The sequence below is a fragment of the Chiloscyllium punctatum genome, chromosome 2 (assembly GCF_047496795.1).
Source record: "Chiloscyllium punctatum isolate Juve2018m chromosome 2, sChiPun1.3, whole genome shotgun sequence".
Taxonomy (NCBI): domain Eukaryota; kingdom Metazoa; phylum Chordata; class Chondrichthyes; order Orectolobiformes; family Hemiscylliidae; genus Chiloscyllium; species Chiloscyllium punctatum.
The window spans coordinates 62,478,771-62,506,031 of record NC_092740.1 but is presented as its reverse complement, the minus strand read 5'-3'; the positions used below and the strand labels follow the sequence as shown (position 1 = coordinate 62,506,031).

Below are 27,261 nucleotides of genomic sequence, written 5' to 3'. Positions count from 1 at the left end.
GTCACTGATGGGACCTTCAATGATTGAAGGTTCTGGTGCCATGCCTAAATGCCAGTTGGACAGCACTTCACTCACTGCAAACCTGAGCTTGCCCTGTGGTGCCTGCCCCTAGAATCCTAAAGAATCCCCTTAAGAATTCCAAACTAGCTCCCAGGTTCTCCAATGCTGCCCTCCTGGTGATGCTGGGTGGGGTCACAAGTAGAAGGCAGATCCTTTTCCTGGGTTATCCAACTAGTAGGCTCTCTCATCGGACTCATCCAGTGTGGTCCAAGATCATAATCCAGGTCAGTGCTGCTGCATCCTCCTCCTCAATCCAACTCTGCCAATGCACAGATACCTCGCAAAGTGTCATAGCTTGCAAGATTTAGCATTGCATGTATTATGTGCACTCAAGAGCTTCCATTCACCTCTCAAAGTACTGACCCTTCCTCTCCAGTGCTTTTCCTTGTCATTGACAGATGCCCACAGTTGGCAGAGGGAGAAACACCAGACAACTCTGACACTTGGGTCCTGCTGGAGACTGGCTCCCTCTCAGCCCTTTATAGAAGTCGTGCCTCTGGTCTCAGCTGTATGTGACCAGGTTAAACTGCAGGGAGAGGCAGAGGGACATCACGCAGACATGTCAGGGACCTTCAGTAGGCTAGAGTAAAAGATGGAGTGATCTGTCTATGTTCTCAGTAGTGTGGTAGCTCCAACATGCAAGTACTTGGCTGCATTGGGTGGCCTTGGAGAAATAGATCCAACAGAACACACAGTGACTGCCAACACTAGTTGTCTCTCACTAATAGGAGAGCAACCCTATTGTCTGGTTAGAAAATAGTGACTTTACCATTCATTTAGCTCGTAAATGTAAAGAGATTCTACAAATCTAGTACTTTCAGGAGACTGGGAATGATCTCATATTACAACAGATATATAAAAATAAATTAGAGGAGAATGATCTTAAAAATGCTTAAAATATTCAGACTGTAAGATATAAAGAAAAACTTGAAAGCATATGATAACTTTAATAAGGATAGGTCACATAAAAGCTCATGAAATACTTCTGAAGTGAAGTAACTTTTGCAATGTGGAAAATATATTTTGCACTGTGAAAGTTTCCACAAAGTGCTAGGTGATAATACCAAATAATACATTGTGGTAAGGCCTGGACATCAACAGAAGCCCAGACAATGGGGAAAGCTTGCCTACTCTCCTTTAAAATAATGCCATGGGACCTTTACCTGACAGGGCAGACAAGGCCTCAGATTGACATCTCAACTGAAAAGATAATATGCCTGAAGTTCAGCATTCAATCAGAATTGCACTGGAATGCAAGCCTAGATTTGTGTGTTCAAGTACTAGTGTGGGAATTGAACTCAAATATCTGGGTCAGAGGTACAAATGCTATCAAGAAAGCTATGACCACAAATAAAGTACATTTAATAACACAACAAAGATGGTGTCAAATCTGAACTTTTTACATGAAACCAGTTTATCACTTTTGTAAGTACCTTCCTGGAACACGTTCTACATGTTTAATGCCAAAATAGTGGATGAAACCTGAACCAGTGGATAGTAAAGCTGTGGTCTAAACCAATAGTCTTTCACATGAGCCTGTTGTTGATTTTGATTAACAGACAATTAATATTTATAATGGAGCAGTAGTTCCATTTACACAATGACTTTTATCAACCATTATGCACTAGGCACAGGACTTGGTCAATTAGGAGTATAAAGTCAACTAACATGCAAGAGACTCATGAATCTGGATACAGGCCAAAGTAAAATGTAAATTATAAGAGGCAGACAGTACCTGGTGAGCCAGTTCATGACCTATCACCATGGTAATCCACAGTTTATCTGATGCAGAGGATGTTTCAGGGTGATAGAGTAGAGATGTTTCCCTGTAAGTCGTTAAACCCCAGTTCTCCATGGCTCCTGACTGAAAGTCTGGAATTGCAACTAAATCTAAAAAAAAATTCTCATTGTATTACTTCTTAATGTGCTTTCTCAATCATTTATCGTATCAGTAACAATTACAATGTCACAATATAAGACCTGAAAGAGAATTTAGATTCAACAATTTACATTTATTTTGGCATCACTTAATTCAAAACATTGCTCACTGAACTAATTCACTGAAGTAAAGAATTTGCTGTTTGGTCATATTTTGCCTGATTTTTAGGAAGTCCCAAAGCACTTAACAGACAATTAAGTACTTCAGAGTGTGTTCAGTGAAGGGATCAGAAACCAAAAGATATCCACTCCACACCTATCACCTGCTAGATTTTCAGCCTGTCCAATTCCCCTCCCCCATAATCTCTATTCTTCACCTCTTCTTTCACAGTCTCTCTCTCTCTCTACCCACTCTACTCCTATGAGATTAGTACCCCCCCATTTCTCTCAGTCCTTTTCAAATCAATTTTCCCACACTTTACAACTTGACCTTATTGTATAATATATTTTACTTCATATCTATACTGAAACCCAATGTTTGATTTACCCTGCTTTGGAAGTGGGTAGTAGATATTGAAGTAATGTTCATAAAACTCCAAGAGTTTCACGGCAGCCTCCAGTGCATAATGTGTCTGACTCCACTTATCTGGGGCAGCATATATCGACACCTGTCAGAATACAATATTCACACATTAAAGTTATGTGTTTGCAAACTCAGGAAACAATTATATGTCAGACTGTAGATGTCTTCGGAATGTGTTTAGTTATATTTGAAGGATAACAGACTTCTGGTAATTCACAATTTTGGTATTAAGGTGTGAGATTTCCAAATTCCAGTGAGTTTCAAGTCATAGAATCTTCGAATTTCTACAGTATGAAGCAGGCCATTTGGCCCATTGAGTTTATATTGCTCCTCCAAAGAGCACTTCATCCTGACCCATCCCCATCCCCACCCCACCCTATCCCTGTAATCCTGCATTCCCATGGCTGATCCACCCAACCTGCACACCCCTGGACCACTATAGGCAATTTAGCATGGCTGATCCACCCAACCTGCACACCCCTGGACCACTATAGACAATTTAGCATGGCTGATTCACCCAACCTGCATGTCTTTGGACTGTGGGAGGAAACCCAGCACCTGGAGGAAACCCAAGCATGTGGAGAATGTGCAAACTCCTTCACAAACAATTGCCCTAAGGTGGATTCAAACTTGGTGTAAAGCAGCAGTGCCGCCCTAGTCAGTGATCTTCAATTTACAGAAGTGGCAAAGACTTTTGTTTGTGATCCTGAACTAGAATGTGGATTCCACTCCAATTCAGATGTAGTGCAAGTGCTGAAGTATCCAACAGCTGGACTGGAGGAACTTAGAATTCAGTAAGTTTCACACTATCGGGAAGGAGAGACCATATCCAGAGTTTGACACAGCCTGAGTGAGTATGTAGTTTGGTGATTGAGAGGCAGCATGAGAATTTGGAGCAGAGTGGAAGTGATGATTTTTTGCTTTTTTTTGGCTCTTGGTTTACAAGGTTTCTATTAAACAGAGTTAAAAATCACATAGCAACAGGTTATAGTCCAAAAAGTTTATTTGGAAGTATACCAAATAAACCTGTTGGACTATAAGCTGGTGTTGTGTGATTTTTGACTTTGCAAAAGTGAGGACTGCAGATGCTGGAAACCAGAGTTTAGATCAGAGTGGTGCTGGAAAAGCACAGCAGGTCAGACAGCATCCGAGGAGCTGGAAAATCAACGTTTTGAGCAAAAGCCCTGATTTTTAACTTTGTCCACCCCAGTCCAATACCGGCACCTCCACATCATGGCTACCATCGACACCACCTTCTATCAAACAGGATAACAAGCCCAGGGTCAGGGGCCCAGCACAAAACAGGTACATCACTGTGTAAACTGTATGTTCACTGGTTGGTGATAGTAACTAATTTGACTACCTATGAGAGGTTACTTTTAGATTGAAGGTAAATAAGTAAAATATTTACAGGGTGCAAACTAAGACCAGTGAGAAACTTTCAAATATCAAAGTAAGAAAAAAATAATTAAAATAGAGATACCAGGCCAGGCAATGTGTGTAACTGCATGGTGTGGAAGTTGGTGGACCCCATTGTGGTTCATAGTTATCACAGCTGAAGCAAGTGGTGGTTGATTCGTGGGAATATCAGATTGGTAGCACATCTCAAAAAAAGGAATTTGTGGAATGTCTACAAGATGGTTTTTGGGAGCAGCTTGTGGTAAAAACAATTCTGGATTTGGTGATATGTAATGAGACAGAATTGATTACCGAGATTAACGTGATAGATTCCCCTTGTGGCAGTGACCATAATATGACAGAATTTACCATGCAGTCTCAGAGGGAGAAGCTCGTATTAGTTTTTACAATTGAGTAAGGCCAACTATGAACATGGGAGTCCTAGTTCAGGATTCTCTTAAGGTTAACATGCAGGTTAGTTGGCAGTTAGAAAGGCAAATGCAATGTTAGCATTTATTTGAAGAGGGCTAGAATACAAGCGAAGAGATATCCTGCTGAGACTGTATAAGGCTCTGGCTAGACAGCATTTGGAATATTATAAGCAGCTTGGGACTCCATATCTAAGGAAGGCTGTGCTGGCATTGGAAGGCATCCAGAAAAGGTTTACAAAGATTATCCTGCGATGAAGGGCTTGCCATTTGAGAAGTGGTTGAGGATTCTGGGTTTGTTCTCAGCATTTTGAAGGATGAATGGGTTCTCATTGAATCTTACAAAATACTGAGTAACCTGGTTACTGTAGATGAGGGGAAGATGTTTCCACTAGTAGGAGAGACTAGGGCCTGAGCAGCTTCAGTGGGAAAGTATGACCCTTTGGAACTGAGCTAAGGAGGAATTTATTCAGCTAGTGAGTGGTGAATCTGTGGAACTCATTGCCGCTCAGGACTTGGAAGCCATGGCATTGTATTTATGGCAGAGATAGATATTATCCTTGTTTCCTAAGGGGATAAAAGGTTATAGGGAGATGGCAGAAGAATAGGGTTGAGAAACGTGGTCAGACATGGTTGCATGATGGAGCAGACCCAATGGGCCGAATGGCCTATCTCTTCTCCTATGTCTTGTGGTCTTATGGTGTCAGTCTTCAGCAGTGTCTTCAAAGAATGTTGGTTTGGTGGCCTAGCACCAAAGTAGACTGACTGGAGAATGCAAGGTGCAGACTGTGGTCAGTTACAAATAAAATTTGCTAATGCCATCCCCAAAAAGCATGTGTCCTTAGCTGTATATTGAAATAGCTTATCTATGTTTTATGTGCACAGCTCAAATGCTCATGTCAATATGATTGCTGCATCGCTTGAGAGCTTGCCTGCCATCCACCATTACAGAGTCCTAAACACCCGCTTCATACCAATCCTAGGCCTAGTTTGGGGCCGAATTCCCCTCCTGACATGGGAAATTGGCCAAACTGAGCCTGTATTCAAAGAGTTTCAAAGAATGATAAATGATGTCATTGAACCATACAAAATGGATTAAATGGATAGACAGGATATTTGCAGGGAAGATGTCTCCCCAAGCATCTGGAGTCTAGAAACAGGGGGCAGAACTTAAAAATAAGGGAATTGCCATTTAGGATGAAGATGAAGGGAAATATTTTACTCAGAGAATGGTGAATCTTTGGAATTCTGTATCCCGGAGAATTGTGGAAGCACAGTCTTTGAATATATTTAAATTAGAGGTTGATACATTTTTTTGACTGTCAATGGCATAAACGATTACATAGATAATGTGCCAGGAAAGTATTTTTCCCATTGAAATACTTATCTCGTGGAATCAGTGGCCTCTAATTTACAGCAGCAGTGAGAGTGAGGAGCTGAGTGGGAGTGATTGAATTGTGCTCTGGGAAGGAGAATGAACCAATATATTTGGGCAGTGGCTCAATGTGGGAGCTCAGGGACGTCGCTAATATCTCTGGCCCCTTCACGTACAGGAAGTGTGTCCAGCTGCAGCTCTTGTTCAACGGCATGGCAGCTTTGGAGCTGTGGATGGACTCACTTTGGAGCATCTGCGGTTCTGAGAAGGTCATGGATAGCACATTTAGTGAATTGGTCACACCGCAGTTTAGGATTGCTGAGAGAGAAAGGGAATGGGTGACCAAATGGCAGAGAAAGAGCTGGAAGGCAGTGCAGGTGTCTCCTGCACTCATCTTCCTCCAAAACAGGTATACCATTTTGGATACTCTTGGGGGAGATGGGCTCACCAGGGGAAGGCAGCAGTAGCCAGGTTCATGGCACTGTGGCTGGCACTGCAGTACAGAGGGTGGGAAAAAGAGTGGAAAAGCTATAATCATAGGGGATTCAATTGTAAGGGGAGTATTTAGGTGGCTCTGTGGTCAAAACGAGACTCCTGAATGGTATGTTGCCTCCCAGGTGCATGGGTCAGGGAGGTCTCAGATCGGCTGCAGGACATTCTGAAGCGGGAGGGTGAACAGCCAGCTGTCGTGATGCATATAGGCACTAATGATATTGATAATAAATGGGATGAGGTCCTATAAGCAGAATTTAGGGAGTTAGGAGTCAAGTTAAAAAGTAGGACCTCTGAGGTAGTAAACTCAGGATTGCTCCCAGTGCCACATGCTAGTCAGAGTAGAAATTAAAGAATAGGCAGGATCAATGAGTGGCTTTAGAGATGTTTCAGGAGGGAGGCTTTCAGATTTTTGGGTATTGGGACCAGTTCTGGGGGAGGTTTGGACTATTACAAATTGGACAGTCTACACCTGGTCAGGACTGGAACCAATGTCATAGGGGTTGCTTTTGCTAACACGGTTGGGGAGAGTTTAAACTAATGTAGCAGGGGGATGGGAACCAAATGAGGAGGCTAGTGAACAGTAAGGAAGCAGTAACTAAAGCCTGTAATGAACTAGATAATGAAGTCAGCGTTACTAAGTGGAAGAGGAGGCAGGGAGCAGATAATGAACGCAAAGTGACAGGTGGTCTGAAGTGCATTTGTTTTAATGCAAGAAGAGTAGTAGGTAAAGCAGATGAACTTAGGGCTTCGATTAGTACTTGGGTGTATGATGTTATTGCTATTACTGAGACTTGGTTGAGGGAAGGGCAAGATTAGCAAATAAATATCTGAAAATATAGATGTTTCAAGTGGGATAGAGAGGGAGGTGAAAGGGGTGGAGGACTTGCATTACTGGTTAGAGAGGATATCACAGATGTGCTGAAGGAGGGCACTAGGGAGGACTCGAGCAGTGAGGCAATATGGGCAGAGCTCAAAAATAGGAAGGGTCCGGTAACAATGTTGGGATTGTACTACAGGCCTCCCAATAGTGAGTGTGATATAGAGGTACAAAAATGTAAACAGATTATGGAAAGATGTAGGAATAATAGGGTGGTGGTGATGAGAGATTTTAATTTTCCCAACACTGACTGGAATTCACTTAGTGCTAAAGGTTTAGATGAAGTAGAAGTTATTTTGACCATCCAGGAGGGTTTGGTAGTGCAGTATGTAAATGGTCCAACTCGGAAAAGGGCTATACTAGATCTGGTGTTGAGGAATGAACCTGGCCAGGTGGCTGAAATTTCAGTTAGGGATTCCTTTGGGTATAGTCATCACAATTCCTAAGTTTTAGAACACTCATTGACAAAGACAAGCATGGTCCAAAAGGAAGAGTTCTAAACTGGGGGAAGGCCAACTCGACCAAAATTTGGCTGGAGCTGGGGAATGTGGATTGGGAGCAGCTGTTTGAGGGTAAATCCACACTTGATATGTGGGAGACTTTTAAACAGAGGTTGATTAGAGTACAGGACAGACATGTCCCTGTGAAAATGAGGGTTAGAAATAGCAAGATTAGGGAACCATGGATAACAGGTGAAATAGTGAGAAAAGCTAAGAGGAAAAAGGAAGCATACATAAAGTCTAGGTGACTGAAAACAGATGAAGCTTTGGCAGAATATTCGGAAAGTAGGACCAATCTGAAACAAGGAATTAAGAAGGCTAAAAGGGGTCATGGGATATCTTTAGCAAACAGGGTTAAGGAAAATCCTAAAGCCTTTAATTCATATATAAGGAGAAAGAGGGTAACTAGAGAAAGAGTTGCCCCACTCAAGTTCAAAGGAGGAAAGTTATATGTGAAGTCAGAGAAAATGAGTGAAATTCTTAATCAGTACTTTGTAGTCACCGAGGAGAGGGCCATGACGGATGTTGAGGTTAGAGATAGATGTTTGATTACTCTAGGTCAAGTAGGCATGAGGATGGAGTTGCGTATTCTAAAAGGCATTAAATAGTCAAGTTCCCAGGTCAGGATGGGATCTATCCCAGGTTACTGAGGGAAGCGGGAGAGCAAATAGCTGGGACCTTAACAGCGATCTTTGCAGCATCCTTGAATACAGGTGAGGTCCCGAAGAACTGCTAATGTTGTCCCTTTGTTTAAGAAGGGTTAGTAATCCAGCTAATTATAGACCAGTGAGCCTGATATCAGTGGTAGGGAAGCTGCTGGAGAAGATACTGAGAGATAGAATCTATTTACATTTGGAAGAAAATGGTCTTATCAATGATAGGTAGCATGATTTTGTGCAGGGAAGGTCATGTCTTACCAACTTAATAGAATTCTTTGAGGAAGTGACAAAATTAATTTATGAGGGAAGGGCTGTAGATGTCATATACATGGACTTCAGGAAGGCGTTTGATAAGGTTCCCCAAAGTAGGCTGATGGAGAAAGTGAAGTCACATGGGGAACTAGCTAGATGGATAGAGAACTGGCTAGGCAACAGGAGACAGAGAATAGTAGTGAAAGGGAGTTTCTGAAAATGGAGCAGAATATAGATAGATTGGAGAGTTGGGTGGAGAAATGGCAGATGGAGTTTAATCCAGGCAAACGCGTGGTGATGCATTTTGGAAGATCCAATTCTTGAGTGAACTATGCAGTAAATGGAAAAGCCCTGGGGAAAATTGATATACAGAGAGATCTGGGTGTTCAGGTCCATTGTACCCTGAAGGTCGCAACGCAGATCAATACAGTGGTCAAGAAAACATACGGCATGCTTTCCTTCATCATTTGGGGTAGTCAGTACAAAAGCTGGCAGGTCATGTTACACTTTTATAGGACTTTGGTTCAGCGACATTTGGAATACTGCGTCCAGTTCTGTTTGCCACATTACCAGAAGGATGTGGATGCTTTGGAGAGGGTGCAGAGGTGGTTCACCAGGATGTTATCTGATATGGAGGGCACGATTTATGAGGAGGGGTTGAGTAGATTAGGATCATTTTAATTAGAAAGACGGAGGTTGAGAGGAAACCTGATTGAGGTCTATAAAATCATGAGAGGTATAGACAAGGTGGATAGCAAGAAGTGTTTTTCCCCAGAGTGGGGGATTCAATTACTAGGGGTCATGAGTTCAAGGTGAGAGTGGAAACATTTAAGGAAAATATGCGTGAAAGGTTATTTACGCAGAGTGAGATGGGTATCTGCAATGCATTGCCAGCAGAGGTGGTAGAGGCGGGCACCATAGCGTCATTTAAGATGTATCTGGACAGACATGAATGGGCAAGGAGCAGAGGGATGCAGATCCTTGGAAAATAGGTCATAGGTTTTAACAGAGGATCTGGATTGGCACATCTTAGAGGGCCAAAGGACTTGTTCCTGTGCTGTAATTTTCTTTGTTCTTTGTCAAATACACTGAAATGTTTGATCAGCCATGATCGTGATGAATTGTAGAGTAGGCTTGACTAGCTGAATGATTTACTCTTGTTCCTATGATCAAATGCTCTCCAGGAATGAAAATGCAGGTAAGAAACAACAAATTGAGATTTCCAAGCTGATTCCTGCCAGTTACCATTTTGGCCCTGACAGGAACTGTGAGGTGTCGCATACTGAAGTACACTCAGTGACACAGAGTTCAACCTTTAAAATGGTTGCCTCAATTTTAAATTTACCTGGGAATAACATTTCCAGCAAGAAGGAGGAGATCCTGAAACCTCCTGAAATACATCAGGATAGTCAGTTCCTAAACCTTAGGGGGAAACCTTTTGTGGAGTTGACAGCTTTTTGATAACTACATTTCTAAGTTGTTGCCAATTTCAAATGCCATATGATTACACGAAACACATGATTAAATTATGATTGATCACAGGTCACTGTTCTTAAAAGGTAATTGGCTACTAAATTAACCAGCACTATGTTCATGTTCAGATGCATTAGCATACCTTGGCTAGTGGATAAAAGAAGCTTATGCAAACAGCAGTATTGAAAATTAGACATTAAAGTGTCCCCTTTTTTTTCCTTATAGAATATGGGTCTTGCTGGCAAGCCTAGTATTTGTTGCCCTCCTGAACTGCCCTTAAAGTAACTGGTTTGTAGACAATTTCATAGGACAGTTAAGTATCATATGTAGATCAGACCAGGAATGGATGGCAGATTTCTTTCACTAAAAAGCATTAGAGTCATAGAGTCGTGGAGATATACAGCACGGAAACAGACCCTTCAATCCAACTCGTCCTTGCTGACCAGATATCCTAATTCAATCTAGTCCCATCTGCCAGCAGCTGGCCCACATCCCGCCAAACCCTTCCTATTCATATGCCCATCCTGATGACTTTTAAATGTACAGCCTCCACCACTTCCTCTAGCAGCTCATTCCATACATGTACCACCCTCTGATTGAAAAAGTTGCCCCTTAGTATCTTTTGTATCTTTTCCCTCTCACCATAAACTTATGCCCTCTAGTTCTGAACTCCCCCACTCCAGGGAAAAGACTTTGTCTATTTATCCTATCCATGCCCCTCATGTTTTTATAAACCTCTATAAGGTCACCCCTCAGCCTCTGACACTCCTGGAAAAATACCCCTCTCCCTATAGATCAAATCCTCCAACCCTGACAACACCCTTGTAAATATTTTCTGAACCCTTTCAAGTTTCACAACATCTTTCCAATAGGAAGGAGACCAGAATTGCACGCAATATTCCAATAGTGGCCTAAGCAATATCCTGTACAGCCGCAACATGATCTCCCAACTCCTGTACTCAATACTCTGACCAATAAAAGAAAGCTTACCAAAAGCCTTCTTCACTATCCTATCTACTTGCGACTCCAATTTCAAGGAGCTATGAACCTGCATACCAAGGTCTCTTTGGTCAGCAACACTCCCTAGGACCTTATCATTAAGTGTCCTGCTAAGATTTGCTTTGCCAAAATGCAGCACCTCACATTTATTTAAATTAAATTCCATCTGCCACTTCTCAGCCCATCTGATCAAGATCCTGCTGTAATCTGAGGTAACCTTCTTTACTGTCCACTACACCTCCAATTTTGGTGTCATTAGCAAACTTACTAACTGTACCTCTTATGCTCACATCCGTTTATATAAATGATGAAAAGTAGTGGACCCAGCACCGATCCTTGTGGCACTCTACTGGTCACAGGCCTCCACCACCATCCTCTGTCTTCTACCTTTCAGCCAATTTTGTATCCAAATGGCGAGATGTCCCTGTATTCCATGAGATCTAACCTTGCTCACCAGTTTCCCATGGGGAACTTTGTCGAATGCCTTACTGAAGTACATATAGATCACATCTACCTGTCTACCCTCATCAATCCTCTTTGTTACTTCTTCAAAAAACTCACATCAAGTTTGTGAGACATGATTTCCCATGCACAAAGCCACGTCGACTATCCCTAATTAAGAGAAAGTGAGGACTGCAGATGCTGGAGACCAGAGTTGAAAAGTGTGGTGCTAGAAAAACGCAGCAGGTCAGGCAGCATCGGAGGAGCAGGAGAATCGACGTTTCGGGCATAAGCCCTTCTTCAGGAATGAGGCTGGTGTGCTAAGCGGGCAGAGATAAAAGGAAGGGTGGGGGGGGGGAATTGGGGGAGGGTGCTGGGAATCTGATAGGTGGAAGGAGGTGAGGGTGAGGGTGATAGGCCGGAGAGGGGGTGGGGGCGGAGCGGTCGGGAAAAAGATTGCAGGTCAAGAGGGCAGTGCTGAATCCGGGGGATGGGACTGAGATAAGGTGGGGGAGGGGAAATGAGGAAGCTGGAGAAATCTACATTCATCCCATCTGGTTGGAGGGTTAGATGACCTGGGGGGTGCAGTGAGAGAGGGACTCACTGAGATCCTTGTAGAGGGAGGAGGAGAGCTTCTTCAAGGTAGGCATCCTTGCAAGAGGATTCGCAGTAGATTAAGATCACCTAGGAGAAAGTGAGGACTGCAGATGCTGGAGACCAGAGTTGAAAAGTGTGGTGCCCGCTTGGCACACCAGCCTCATTCCTGAAGAAGGGTTTATGCCCGAAATGTCGATTCTCCTGCTCCTTGGATGCTGCCTGACCTGCTGTACTTTTCAAGCACTAGGAAGGAAATTGAAGTATAGGTCCTCAAGGGTCATAATCTCCGGATTACTACCCGAGCCACGTGCCAATTGGCATAGGGATAAGAAAATTAGGGAAGTAAACACATGGCTAAGGGATTGGTGTGGGAAAGAGGGATTCCACTTCATGGGGCATTGGCATCAGTTTTGGAACCTGGGGGATCTGTACCGTTGGGACAGTCTCCACCTGAACCGATCAGGTACCAATGTTCTAGTGAAGAGGATAAGTAGGGTGGTCAGTAGGACTTTAAACTTCTGAGTTGGGGGGAAGGGAAAGTGAAAACGACAGGGAGTATGGAGTTAAATGGAAAGATAAGCAGCAGGATAGCATGTGTGCAGGCGGATTTAAACTTGAGGCAGACTGGGAATGCAGCAAAAAGGAAGGATAATTTAGGACATCTTATGACTTCCAATATCTCTAATGATAAGAAAGTTAGCATTAAGGCACTTTACCTGAAGGCTCGTAGCATTCGCAACAAAGCAGATGAACTAATGGCACAGATCATCGTGAATGATTATGATGTGGTTGCAGGGGGACAGGACTGGCAGTTAAACATCCAAGGATTTTCAACTTATCGAAAAGACAGGGAGGCGGGCAGAGGGGGCGGGGTTGCCTTGTTAGTTAAGAACAAAATTAAATCTATGGCACTGAATGACATAGCGTCGGGTAATGTGGAGTTTGTGTGGGTGGAATTGAGGAACCACAGAGGCAAAAAAACCATAATGGGAGTTATGTACAGACCTCCTAACAGTGGTCAGGACAAGGGGCGCAACATGTACCGGGAAATAGAGAAGGCATGTCAGAAAGGCAAGGTCACGGTGATCATGGGAGACTTCAATATGCAGGTGGACTGGGTAAATAATGTTGCCAGTGGATCCAAAGAAAGGATGGCTTTCAGGATGGCTTTTTGGAACAGCTTGTCATGGAGTCCACAAGAGAGCAGGCTATTCTGGACCTAGTGCTATGTAATGAACCAGACTTTATAAAAAATCTTAAAGTAAGGGAACACTTAGGAAGCAGCGATCATAAAATGGTAGAGTTCAGTTTGCAGTTTGAAAGAGAGAAGGCAAAATCAGATGTAATGGTGTTACAGTTAAATAAAGGTAATTTTGAGGGCATGAGAGAGGAACTGATGAAAATAGACTGGAAGCAGAGCTTAGCAGGGAAGACAGTAGAGCAAAAATAGCAGGGGTTTGTGGGTATAATTGAGGGCACTGTACAGAGGTTCATCCCCAAGAAAAGAAAGATTACCCAGGGAAGGATTAGACAGCCATGGCTGACAAAGGAAGTCAGGAAGTGTATTAAAGAAAAAGAGAGATCCTATAAAGTGGCCAAGAGCACTGGGAAATCAGAAGATTAGGAAGGCTACAAAAACAAACAGAGGATAACAAAGAGAGAAATAAGGAAGGAGAGGATCAAATATGAAGGTAGGCTAGCCAGTAATATTAGAAACAATAGTAAACATTTCTTTCAATACATAATAAACAAACGACACGCAAAAGTAGACACTGGGCCACTTCAAACTGATGCTGGAAGGCTAGTGATGGGAGATAAGAAAATAGCTGGAGAAATTAATAAGTACTTTGCGTCAGTCTTCACAGTGGAAGACATGAGTAATATCCCAACAATTAAAGGGAGTCAGGGGGCTGAGTTGAGTATGGTTGCCATTACAAAGAGAAAATGCTAGAAAAGCTAAAAGGTCTTAAAATTAATAAATCTCCTGGCCCCAATGGGTTACATCCTAGAGTTCTGAGGGAGGTGGCTGAGGAAATAGCTGAGGCATTGGTTGAGATCTTTCAAAAGTCACTGGAGTCAGGGAAAGTCCCGGATGATTGGAAGATCGCTGTTGTAACCCCCTTGTACAAGAAAGGATCAAGACAAAAAATGGAAAATTATAGGCCAATTAGCCTAACCTCGGTTGTTGGTAAAATTCTACAATCCATCATTAAGGATGAGGTTTCTAAATTCTTGGAAGAGCAGGGTCGGATTAGAACAAGTCAACATGGATTTAGTAAGGGGAGGTCGTGCCTGACAAACCTGTTAGAATTCTTTGAAGAGGTGACAAGTAGGTTAGACCAGGGAAACCCAGTGGATGTGGTCTATCTAGATTTCCAAAAGGCCTTTGATAAGGTTCCACACGGAAGGCTGCTGAGCAAGTTGAGGGCCCATGGTGTTCGAGGTGAGCTACTGGTACGGATTGAGGATTGGCTGTCTGACAGAAGGCAGAGAGTTGGGATAAAAGGTTCTTTTTCGGAATGGCAGCCGGTGACGAGCGGTGTCCCGCAGGGTTCAGTGTTGGGGCCGCAGCTATTCACGTCATATATTAATGATCTGGATGAAGGGACTGGGGGCATTCTAGCAAAGTTTGCTGATGATACGAAGTTAGGTGGACAGGCAGGTAGTACTGAGGAAGTAGGGAGACTGCAGAAGGATCTAGGCAGTTTGGGAGAGTGGTCCAGGAAATGGCTGACGGAATTCAATGTAAGCAAATGCAAGGTCTTGCACTTTGGTAAAAGAATACAAGCATGGACTACTTTCTAAACGGTGAGAAAATTCATAAAGCCAAAGTACAAAGGGATCTGGGAATGCTAGTCGAGGATTCTCTAAAGGTAAACATGCAGGTTGAGTCCATGATTAAGAAAGCGAATGCAATGTTGTCATTTATCTCAAGAGGGTTGGAATATAAAAGCACTGTTGTGCTACTGAGACTTTATAAAGCTCTGGTTAGGCCCCATTTGGAGTACTGTGTCCAGTTTTGGTCCCCACACCTCAGGAAGGACATACTGGCACTGGAGCGTGTCCAGCGGAGATTCACAAGAATGATCCCTGGAATGGTAGGTCTAACATACGAGGAACGGCTGAGGATCCTGGATTGTATTCATTGGAGTTTAGAAGATTAAGGGGAGATCTAACAGAAACTTACAAGATAATACATGGCTTGGAAAGGGTGGACGCTAGGAAATTGTTTCTGTTAGGCGAGGAGACTAGAACCCATGGACACAGCCTTAGAATTAGAGGGGGTAAATTCAGAACAGAAATGCAGAGACATTTCTTCAGCCAGAGAGTGGTGGGCTTGTGGAATTCATTGCCACGGAGTGCAGTGGAGGCCGGGACGCTAAATGTCTTCAAGGCAGAGATTGATAAATTCTTGATGTCACAAGGAATTAAGGGCTACGGGGAGAATGCGGGTAAGTGGAATTGAAATGCCCATCAGCCATGATTGAATGGCGGAGTGAACTCGATGGGCTGAATGGCCTTACTTTCACTCCTATGTCTTATGGTCTTATCTTGAAAATAGGGGCAGGAGAAAAAACATTCGGATCATTGGTCTGCCTGAGGGTAAGGAGGGTGAGCGGCCTGCGGAATTTGTTGAAGATTGGCTTCCGAAATTCCTTGACTTGGAGACTGGCATAAGAGGATTGAAGATAGAGAGGGCTCACCGGGTTGCAGCACGGAGGTCCGGTCTGGGTCAATATCTTTTCCTGGTGCGATTCCATCATTACCGGGATAAGGAAAGAGTCATGGAGGCTTCCAGACTCCAGGGGAAGGATCCAAAGGCCCTAATTTACGAGGGGTCTAAGATCATGTTTTTTCAGGACTTTTCAGCGGCGGTGATCCAGAAACGAAAATTGTATGATGGTGTCAAGAGAAGATTGAAGGAGCTTGAGATTCAGTACTCCCTGAGATATCCGGCAGTGCTTCGGATCGCCTTAGATGGATCCATGCATCTCTTTGACACATCGGAGAAGGCAAGAGACTTTGTGGATAAACTAACCTAAGTTAAACAATTGTAGTATGTATAAATATCATTGCTTGGGTATGTGTTTATCATTCTGTAAAAGAAATGGAGGAAATCCAGTTGGAGCTTTGTTTTTCCTCTTTTTTTTACCTCTATTAATAATAATTTGGTTCAAACTATGTCTGGCGGTGGTTAAGATGTACATTTTAAATTTCTAAGTTAGTACATACCAAAGGATGGGTGGGGTATTTATTTCCCCTTTTTTTTATAAAAGAATTTTTTTTTTATTCATATTGATATTCTATGGGGTGTTTATTCTTTTTAGCCTGTGCTTACGATGCGGCTCTAGCTGGGAGACGTGAAGGTGGTTGAGAGGGTTAGATGCCTATTTATGGGCAGTTCGGAACGGGTAGTTGCCCCCTCTGGGCAGGGGGTGAGTTCCCCTACTCAGCGCTATTGGCGCTTTATATGTTGGTTTGTTTTCTGGTTTTTGTTGTTTTTTATTTTTAATAATTTTGTATGTTTGTTAAATGTAGTGGTTTTAGTTTATGTAGTTTTTATATTTGGTGGATCATGCGACACTAAGGCTCAGCAATTTGTGGTTCGGGTTCCTCCTCTCTGGAATTTAAATGTAATTGCAGAAGATTATGGCTAATGATTTGATTAAATGGCGTACCTGGAATATCAAGGGAAATCACTCACTAATTAAGAGGAAGAAGGTACTCTTGAGTCATAGAAAGGAGAAGGTGGATATTGCTTTGTTACAGGAGACACATTTGGATAACAAGGAGCATCTGAAATTACAGCAGAGTGGTTTTGACCGAGTTTATTTTTCATCATTTAATACCAGAAGTAGGGGAGTGGCTATATTGGTTAGGAAAAATCTCTCATTTAAATTATTGGAATGTGTTAAAGACACATACGGGAGGTTTGTAATTCTTAAAGCCTTGATAAATGGGGAAGAATATGGCATTTTAACTGTTTATTGTCCCCAGCTCATCCTCTTAAATTCTTGGTAGATGCTTTTTCTAAACTGATAAGTCTCAAGTCTCGGCTCATAGGGGGAGATTTTAACTGCCTCATGGACCCCACAGTAGACAGGTTGCCTAAAGGTCCCTCGATACCCTCTGCACAACAGTTATTGGGTTTGTGTGGGGAATTAGGATTGGTGGACGTCTGGAGGTGTCTCCACCATACAGGTAGGGATTTCACGTTTTTCTCCAATCCGCATAGATGTCACACGAGGATTGATTTTTTTCTGACCTCTGCGGTAACCCTGGATCTGGTGGCATCCTGTACGATTGGTAATATTGCCATCTCTGATCATGCTCCAGTGTACCTCATGGTTAAAATTAAGGATGTTACAGTGGATTCAAGATACTGGCGAATGGACCCCTTTATTCTAATGGACAGCAAGTTTGTGGAGTATTTCTCGAGGGAATTTTGGGCATTCCTAGACATCAACATAGGCTCGGTTGATAGCTCATCTGTTCTCTGGGAAACTGCCAAAGCTTATGCCAGAGGGTTAGTTATTTCATATTCCACAAGTAGAAAGCGGCAGAAAGGTGAGCAGCAACATCTCCTTGAAGCACGGTTGAAGGCAGCCAAGAAGGCCTATTTTGACAGACCCTCGTTGGTCAAACTACAGCGGTCTGCACTAAATTTTGTGCTCATGCAGTCGGCAAAGAAGGAGCTGGCTTTTGCAAAGCAAAGGTTATACGAGCATGGTGACAAGCCAGGCAAATACTTAGCATACCTTGCCAGAAAGAGAAGTGCCCCACAAACCATTACAGCGATTAGGGAAGAGTCTGGGAACCTAACATGTGATTCTAAAAAGATTAATGTGGCATTCCAGCGATTCTACTCTAAATTATATCAGTCTGAGAATTGTGAGGAGGGGCAGGCCAAAATGGAATTCTTTTTTAGAGATCTGAAGCTCCTGGGTGTGACTCCCAAACAACAGTCCTTTCTCAATGCCCCATTATCAGAGCAAGGAGTGCAGGAAGCTGTGAGGCAGCTTCAGAGTGGAAAGGCACCCGGTCCTGATGGACTTCCCAGAGAATTCTACAAGGAATTTATAAGTATACTGTCAGGCCCGATGCTGAATACGTTTAATGATTCATACAGTCATGTTTGTCTCCCTCCATCTCTGACAGAGGCCAATATTTATTTCACTTATCCTTAAAAAAGAGAAGGATCTGGAAGACTGTGCTTCATACAATATTTCACTTATCCTTAAAAAAGCAAAGGATCCGGAAGACTGTGCTTAATACAGGCCCATCTCGCTCTTAAATGTGAACTTTAAGATCCTTTCTAAGGCTCTTGCGTTAAGGCTGTGTTACCGTCTACTATTAAAGCACATCAGACGGGCTTCATAAAGGGTCGCAGATCCTCCAATAATGTTAGGAGGCTGCTTAACGTAATTCAAGCATGCCAACAGCAGTCAATACAGGGATTGGTGATTTCTTTAGATGCAGAGAAGGCATTTGACTGAGTTGAGTGGCCGTACCTTTTCTATTCTCTAGACGGGTTTGGTCTGGGCGAAGTTTTCATCAGATGGGTAAAGGTTCTCTACAGTGTACCTCTCACTGCGGTCATTACCAACGGGATACGATCAAGCAATTTTAATATTTCTAGGGGCAGCCGGCAGGGCTGTCCCCTTTCACCATTACCTTTTACGCTGGTGATTGAACCGTTGGCAGAGGCCATTTGTGGGGATCTCAGTATATCAGCTCCAGAAGTGGGGTCAAAATTACATAAGATCTCACTGTATGCAGATGATGTTCTAATTTTCTTGACAAATCCAGCAGTTTCAGTGCCTTGCCTGATACAATGCATTCACGCATTTGGCACTTTTTCAGGGTATAAGATTAATTTTGCTAAATCAGAGGCTATACCTATGGGTGGTCTTACGAAAGAGTTGGCTCTTGAGAGTGACTATAGATTCCCATTTAGGTGGTCACAGGGGGGTTTTGTGTATTTGGGCATATTCATTACTCCAGTTCTGGATTGGCTGTTCAAAGCCAATTTTACTCAATTATTTGAAAAAATTAAACAAGATCTCCAAAGATGGGAGGCACTTCCAGTCTCATGGTTGGGTCAGATAGCGCTTATTAAGATGAATATTCTCCCTCGTTTGCTATACGCTATACGGATGCTCCCCCGATTTTCAATAAACAAACACTCAGGAGACTGAACAGTTGGTTCAGCTCCTTTATCTGGCACTATAATTGGCCCCTCATTAAATTAGCCAAACTGCAGTTGCCTTACAGATTGGCGGGAGTGGATCTTCCTGACATTAAAAATTACCACTTAAGCTCGCTTTTGACCTAAGTAAGTGATTGGGTTTGTGGGGACCCTCTTTCAATATGGCTAGATATCGAAGTCTCCCAGGCAAGGTGCCCCCTTACCAGTTTGCTGTTTTTGGACAAGGTGATGACAGTTAGGGAATATTGCCATAACCCAATAGTCATCAATACTGTTAAAGCATGGAGGGCAATTCGGCAGAGGGAAGGTAATATTGGCAAAACATCTTTGTTTACACCTTTAGTGGGTATGCCGAGTTTTCAACCAGGTATGATAGATTCAGGATTTAAACATTGGGCAGCTAAGGGTATATCTTGTATGGGTGATTTATTTGAGGGAGATGTAATGATGTCCTTCGATCAGTTAGTACGGAAGTACGAGTTATCTAATAGAGACCTCTTTCGTTTTTTTCAAGTTAGGGATTTTATTCAAAAAAGGACCACACTTTTGACTGATCCCTACAAATCTGACATAGAAAGAGGGGTACTGAGGACTAAGAGTACACTCTCTGTCAGTACTCTATATCACCAATTGGGGGGGGTGCCACCTCAGATGAGTCTGATCGACTCTGCAAGATGTGGGAAAGAGAGCTGGGTGTTGAAGTTTCTTCAGAGGCATGGGAGGATATTTGGGAGAATGCAAGGAAGATATCAATTTGCAATAGGACCCATGCTTTAGAGTTGAAGATTTTCCACAGGGTCCACTTAGCCCCAGACCGTTTGTCAAAATTTAAACCAGGAGTATCTTTAGCATGCCCCAAGTGCAAGGTCTGTATGGGGACTCTTACCCATTGTCTTTGGTCTTGTGACAGGCTTAAAACATATTGGAGCACTGTGGTGTGTGCAGTGGAGAGGACTTTAGGTGTAGGGGTGGAGAAGGACCCGATTTCTCTCCTTTTGGGCCTACCCATTATATTTCCTGCAGACTCGCATCAGGCAAAACTTTTCAATATTCTTACATTCTGTGCAAGGAAGAATATCTTGCTCGGTTGGATATCAGAAACCCCCCCAGGCCTGTCGGGTTGGCGGAAGATTGTTATGGAGCATATTCCCCTGGATTTTCTCACAAATATGGTACACCACAAAACTGAGAATTTTTACAAGACATGGCAACCCTTTTTGAAATACCTGGACACAGATTTATCTGCCACACTAACAAGGGCTTTTATATAGCCGTAACGATTGTGTTTCATGAGTCCAATATCCAGGGAGGAGGAACTTTGAATGTATGAGTGTCTTGTTTGGCTGGGCTGAGTTATTACTATTTATTTGTTTGTTGTGAGGTATTTATTTAGTTAGTTAAATTGCTAGTTTAGGTTTTTTTTAATTTTATACTTCTCTATATATGTTTATACATTCGTATAGGAGGGTGGGTTAGGGATTTTTTAAATTATTATTTGGGTTTAGTTTTGTACTATTTTTGTACTGTTTTGAATTGCATTGTTTTGTACTTGTAATATTTAAAAATCTATTTTTTCTTAATAAAAATATATTATATCAAAAAGAGGCTCAGCAATCACTTCCCTAGCTTCCCACAGAGTTCTAGAGTACACCTGATCAGGTCCTGGGGATTTATCCACTTTTATGCATTTCACGACATCCAGCACTTCCTCCTCTGTAATATGGACATCTTTTAAAATGTCACCATCTATTTCCCTACATTCTATATCTTCCATAGTAAATACTGATGCAAAATACTTGTTTAGTATCTGCCGCTCCACACAAAGGTTGCCTTGCTGATCTTGTGCATTAGTGAACCAGGTGGGATTTTCAGACAATGGACAATGGTTACATGGTTGCCCTAACCTAGCTCCTTTTTAAATTCCAAATTTTACTGAATTCAACTTTTATCTTCTTCTATAATGGGATTTGAACCGATGCCACCACAGCAAAAGCTTGGGGCTTCAGATTCCCAGAACAGTGACATTATCATTCCTCTAAATCTTATGTTTCTTTTAAAATCACTGATTTACACTCCAGACATCTGTTGAGCATTTAGAAAATCTGACCAGATGGCCAGCCATTTGTAGAGTCAGCTTCAATGGTTCAATTGCATTTAACTCTGAACATTTTGTTGATATAATTGCACAGTGGAATTAGCTTTTGAATGCTTTGCTGAAATCCAAACCTTATTTGTAGATTCAGTTCAGCAATGTTTGTTTACATAGATGTCAAAAGGACCATGAACTTTGCTTGAATCATGACTTTGTAATAGAGTTATATTTTTTGAACTGCTTTTCAATAGTTGATTCTTTATTTTGACACATGATATGTTCAAGCACTTAAGGGGAATAATTTATTTTAAAATGGAGGTCAACTGATAGATTAATGAGCTTCTAATAGAAGATATTTGGGATGAATGTTTATTTTGATGGCTTTATAAGCATTTCAAAGTGTTATTGTAGGGCTTGTGATTTTGGTCTGTAGTGGATCAGGGGTGAAAAGCTATTCATAGATTCCCTACAGTGTGGAAACAGTCCCTTTGGCCCAACAAGTCCACACCGACTCTCCGAACAGTATTCCACCCTGACCCATTCCCCTGCCCTATTACTTTACATTTTCCTGGACTAATGTACCTAACCTACACATCCCTAGACACTATGGGCAATTTAGCATGGCCAGTTCAGCTACCCTGCACATCTTTGAACTGTGGGAGGAAACCGGAGCATCTGGAGGAACCCACACAGACACAAGGGGAATCTGCAAACTCCCACACACACACACACAGTCGCTCCAGAGGTGGAATCGAACCCAGGTCCTTTGGAGGATGTATTGGAATTATGTGAGGGCACAGTGAGGACAATTTGAATATTTAGGGAATGAGGGCTGGGGCATTGAACGGTCATTGAACAGAACTGGGCCCATGTCATAGTGAACAAAGGTGAACTTCATAACTCTCTGGCCCTGATATCGCACATGTCCATTCTCACTTGGATCCTGTTTCGAGAGGTGGTGGTTCCACCTCCAGCCTGACCTGCTATTCCTGACTCAAACACTCTTGTGTGAACAATGGATTAGCAACAATGCCAATCTCATTTTCCATAGAGTCCATTAGTGTACTACCTTTGGTGATGGACTAGCACAAAAACAGATTGCCCTGCAGCAAGTATATAACTCAATGAATTCACTAGTTAATTGGCTAGTAATAGGAGAAAAAAAATGTATACATGAAAGAACAGATGGGAGAAGGTGGTTCATTTAACCTGTTTTAAACTAATTATCATGTCTCCAAGCATCCTCTATCAGTAGCATTTAAATGGTTTGGAAAGGCACAAAGACAAGAAATACATCAATTTGAAGGACATAAATCTGTAAAACATAATCGTTCTGAACAGGGCCAACAGCTATATTTTAGAGACAAATGCAGTTATCAAAAGCATGGAACCTGTGCTAAAAAATGAAAGAACTGCAGGTGCTGGAAATCAGAAACAAAAACAGAAATTGCTGGAAAAACCTCAGCAGGTCTGCCAGCAACTGTGGAGAGAAAGCAAAGTTAGCAATTTGGGTCCAGTGATCTTTCTTCAGAACTTGTGCAGCTCATTTACAGCGGTTACAGAAAATCTGCATTTACCACCTGAGCTTGTATTTTATTCAGCACAGATAGCGCTATATGATAAAAAAAACTCCTGACATCTAATCAGATCTACATGATTTATTTTATGCTTCAACCTTTCAAATTAAAAGAGGTCTATTTAGCCACAGTCTGGGGGTATGTGATGGCATAGTGGCATTATTGTTAGACTATAAATCAAGAGTCCCAGGTAGTATTTCAGGGACCCGTGTTTGAATCCTGCCATGGTAGATATTGGAATTTGAATTCTGGAAATAAGAGGTCAAAGATGACTATTACTGATTGTCAGGAAAAATCTGGTGAACCTATCTGGTTCACTAATGTCCTTCAGGGAAAGAAATCTGTTATCCTTACCTAGTCTGGCCTGCATGTGACTCCAGACTCACAGCAATGTGGTTGACCCTTGACTGCCCTCTGGGCAATTAGGAATGGGCAATAAATGCTGGCCTAACCAGTAATGTCCACATGCCATGAATGAACTAAAAGGAAGTGGAGTCTGTCACGAACAGAGTAAAAACCAATTGCTAATACACATCTAGATATTTGTTTAGTGACTGTTTTAAAATTACATTAAACAGCCCAAAATGATGGTTACTGCAATCATGTCACTAGGTTTGGTGATATAGCATCTAGATTGCTCTACAAAGCCAACGTCAGCCAGATACCTCCTGATGGGTCTGGAATGTTCACTAGTGTGTCATAATCTGCTCAGGAAATAACTGACTCCAAGAGAAATTCTTTCACAGTACAATTGCAAGTTACACACTTCTGACAAGATTTTTCAATTAACCTCTCCGTAATGGAACATAGACAATTAGTACTCTGTAACACAAGCCTCAAGGATTACTAATTCTCTTGGCTTGTTCACAGAAGTCTTGCCAACTGCCTTTTTGAATAAACAGAAATAGCCATACAGTCATTTCCAAGAACTTCTCTCGTTAAAAATAGCCACAGTGATTTCAAATAATTGCAGTTCTGGGGAGGCTGAGCAATAATTACAATAAGTTATATGCTACAGCACACTTATTCTGAGGATTCAAAGACCTGAATTGTTACATCACGCTGCTTGAGGGGGAAATGCACTAAGTTTATGAATACATTTGTGATTACTTTTTCATACCCCATGTAATACATTTCATTATCAGAAGATCGGGGAACCATAATAACAGATGTACTTCACAAATATTGTGCTGCAATGGGATCCATGCGGAGATGTGGGATTTGCTGGCAGAGACAGAATTTATTGGTCATTCATAGTTATCCTTGGAAGGAAAGATTTTGTGTAATATGACTGGTGAAAAATTTAGGTACAAAATTTAAACACAACAAGGAAAGAACATGGGCAATTGGAAAGGAAGAATAAAATATTTAAAACTTAAAGCTGCATTTTAAGCCCAGCCAGGAGTGTAGTGGACAAGAAATGTCCCTAGCTTAAAAATGCGTTGCTGGAAAAGCGCAGGTCAGGCAGCATCAAAGGAAAAAGAGAATTGACGTTTCGGGCATAAGCCCTTCAGGCATAAGCCCTACCATTCCTGAAGAAGAGCTTATGCCCGAAATGTTGATTCTCCTTCTCCTTTGATGCTGCCTGACCTCCTGCGCTTTTCCAGCAACACATTTTTAAGCTCTGATCCCCAGCATCTGCAGTTCTCACTTTCTCCAAGAAATGTCCCTAACCATGCTGGCATGAGGCTAAGAACAATTTGATTCCTGGGCCTCATCACTATTTTCTAAAATGGACTATCACAGGCTTGAGTGCATCACCAGGTACTCAAAGGAATGGTTATAAATTATGATTAATACTATTGATACTACATAAGGTAGTGTTAAGGAAGGAAGTTTGGAGGCATTCATTGTTGAGGCAAGAATGTAGACAGTTAGGGGAGCTCCAAGGTTTCTTTGAGGTTCAGTGAAGAATTCCTGCATAATTCCTGTGTTCTTCCTGCACAAACCAATCTTTAAAAATAAACGTATCTAAGTGACTTCTAGAGCAGGTTTTGCTTCCTGTAAGCTCTGTAGTTTGTCACTGCTACAACTTCATGTCAGGTTCTAAATGGTAACTCTGGATTTTGACATTTAAATATTGATGTGGTCCCTATCTCCCAGAACAGACACTTGATCAGTTAAAATAGTGACACACAAGTAAGCACTCAGCCCCACCTTTAACCACCAAAACTGCCCCATTTCCATTAAATTTCAAGTTGTTCTTTTAATTGATTAGGAGAAAGATAACATGTGGACAAAATTAACAGGCATGACATAAATGATGCCCATAAAAAGAAACAGCAGTAAGAAACATTGAAAAATGCCATTAACTTTAGATTTCTAAAGATAATTCCATTTAATATTTCAAACCTGTCAAATATTTAGATTAATGTTTAGAAAAATTTTGAGTTCCTTAATGATAGCATTGGTGTGGAATTGGCTGTTCCAAACCAGGTACCCAGCAACTGGGCAAGTTACATTCAGAATCTTTCAGATAGAAAAGAGTTGCGACATGAATAAAAAGCTCACCTTGATGCCTGTTGATGTTACTGCACTGACGGATGTAAAGTCACAGACAATAAAGGCAACTAAATATGTGCTCATCCTTACACTCACATCAAAATGGTCTTCAAAAACTTCTCCTACTGGGAAGGATTTAATCTATAACAAACATAATTAACAGCTTCAGGAAAGATACCATGATATATTTCAAATACAGTCATCTCTACTGCTTTGTAGAACATTCATAGCAACCTTATAATTGAAATGCATCTGTGTCTTCCAATGTTATTCCAAACCAAGTGTTGCAGATTCAGGACCACATCCTAAAGGACACACTAAAGATTGGGGCAGTCACAGCGTAGACAAAATGGGGAAAAGTTGTTGTCCATGGCCTTCAGACACAGTGCATGGAGAGGCTGGAAACTGCAAAATCTGGACTGTGTGCCTCACAAAAAAAAACATGCTGAAGATTGAGTATTCAAATTGTATTGAGGTACCTCAGTGTGGAACATGACATATAGGGAAAAGTTTATTTCTAATGTAAGTTTGGCAATTTCCAATTTGAAATCTGTTGCTCTTGGACTGTATGCTTGATATGGAATGAAAACAATAAGTAAAGTCTATTACAAGTGTATTCAGTGAAAATGTAAGGTATAGAGAAAAATTAAATTTTATTGCAAATTATCTATAATCAAAGTTTAGGAATACAGTATCTTTTTGAAAAGCAAACAGCACTGCAGCACTGATCCTGTCAGAATTTGCAGACATGTTACATGTATACGCCAGGCAGATACAAGTGCCATGGTAGGTACGTCCCTGATATCTACTGGAAATTCCAATGCTGGCTCACCTGTGTGCAATGGCAAATATTGTTCAAGCTCCTCATTGGGCTGCCATGCTACTCCCCCACTAGACCTCCACCGCACTCCCTCTCTGGCAAGTGTATCTTTTCTGAGGTAGGGAGACCAAAACTATATGTAATGCTCGAGGTGTGGTCTCATCATGGCTCTGCATAACTGTGGTAAGACATCACTACTTCTGAACTCAAATCCCATTGTAATGAAGGTCTTTCCTGCCCAGTTTTGAAATGACACAAAAAGAGGGAATGAATATGCTGAAAGTGGATGAGAGGTATTCGTGGTGATGCAGCATCAGGAGAGCTGGTGAGGTGTCCCCACTGAATGATAGGGAAGCACATTGGACAGGGATAGTTATTAGTTTGGGATGATGAAGTGGGTGAGTCTGGCTAGGTGGAAGTAGTGCATGAAGTAGTGAGGAGAACATGGGGTCTGCAGATGCTGGAGACTAGAGTTGAGAGTGTGGTGCTGGAAAAGCAAAGCAGGTCAGGCAGCATCCAAGGAGCAGGAAATCAACATTTCCAGCATAAACCCTTCATCAGGAATGAGGCTTGGGGGCCAGGGGGGTTGGGCTGAGAGATAAATGGGTGGGGGTGGGGCTGGCGGGAACATAGCTGGGAATGCAATAGGTAGATGAAGGTGGGGAGAAGGTGATATTTCAGAGTGGAGGGTGGAGCTGATCGATGAGAAAGATGATTATCAGATCAAGAGGGCAGTGCCGAGTTGTAGGCTTGGGACTGGGATAAGGAGAAGGGGTGGGGAAATGAGGAAACTGGAGAAATCCACATTAAACCTTCCACCCCAGCCCCACCCTCTTCCATTTATCTCTCAGCCCCTTGGCCCACAAGCCTTATTCTTGATGAAGGGCTTATGCCCAAAACGTTGATTCTCCTGCTCCTCGGATGCTGCCTGACCTGCTGTGCTTTTCCAGCACAACACCCTCGACCATGAAATAGTGAGACACAGTTTGTGAACCTTGGTGAGAGGTATGTTCAGTGGCACAATAGAAGTGAGTGGTGGCAACCC

At 42.2% G+C, this 27,261-nt stretch overlaps 1 protein-coding gene across 1 annotated transcript in view; it reads right to left on the bottom strand.

Moving 5' to 3' along the window:
- The window catches only part of erap2 (endoplasmic reticulum aminopeptidase 2), a 74,933-nt gene that overhangs the window by 30,919 nt on the left and 16,753 nt on the right, over positions 1-27,261 (bottom strand). The window contains exons 4-6 of the mRNA XM_072583424.1: positions 25,406-25,537; positions 2,486-2,606; positions 1,796-1,950 (exon numbers count right to left, since the gene is read on the bottom strand). Of these exons, the coding sequence (XP_072439525.1) occupies positions 1,796-1,950; positions 2,486-2,606; positions 25,406-25,537 (408 nt within the window). The remainder of the gene's footprint in view (positions 1-1,795; positions 1,951-2,485; positions 2,607-25,405; positions 25,538-27,261) is intronic.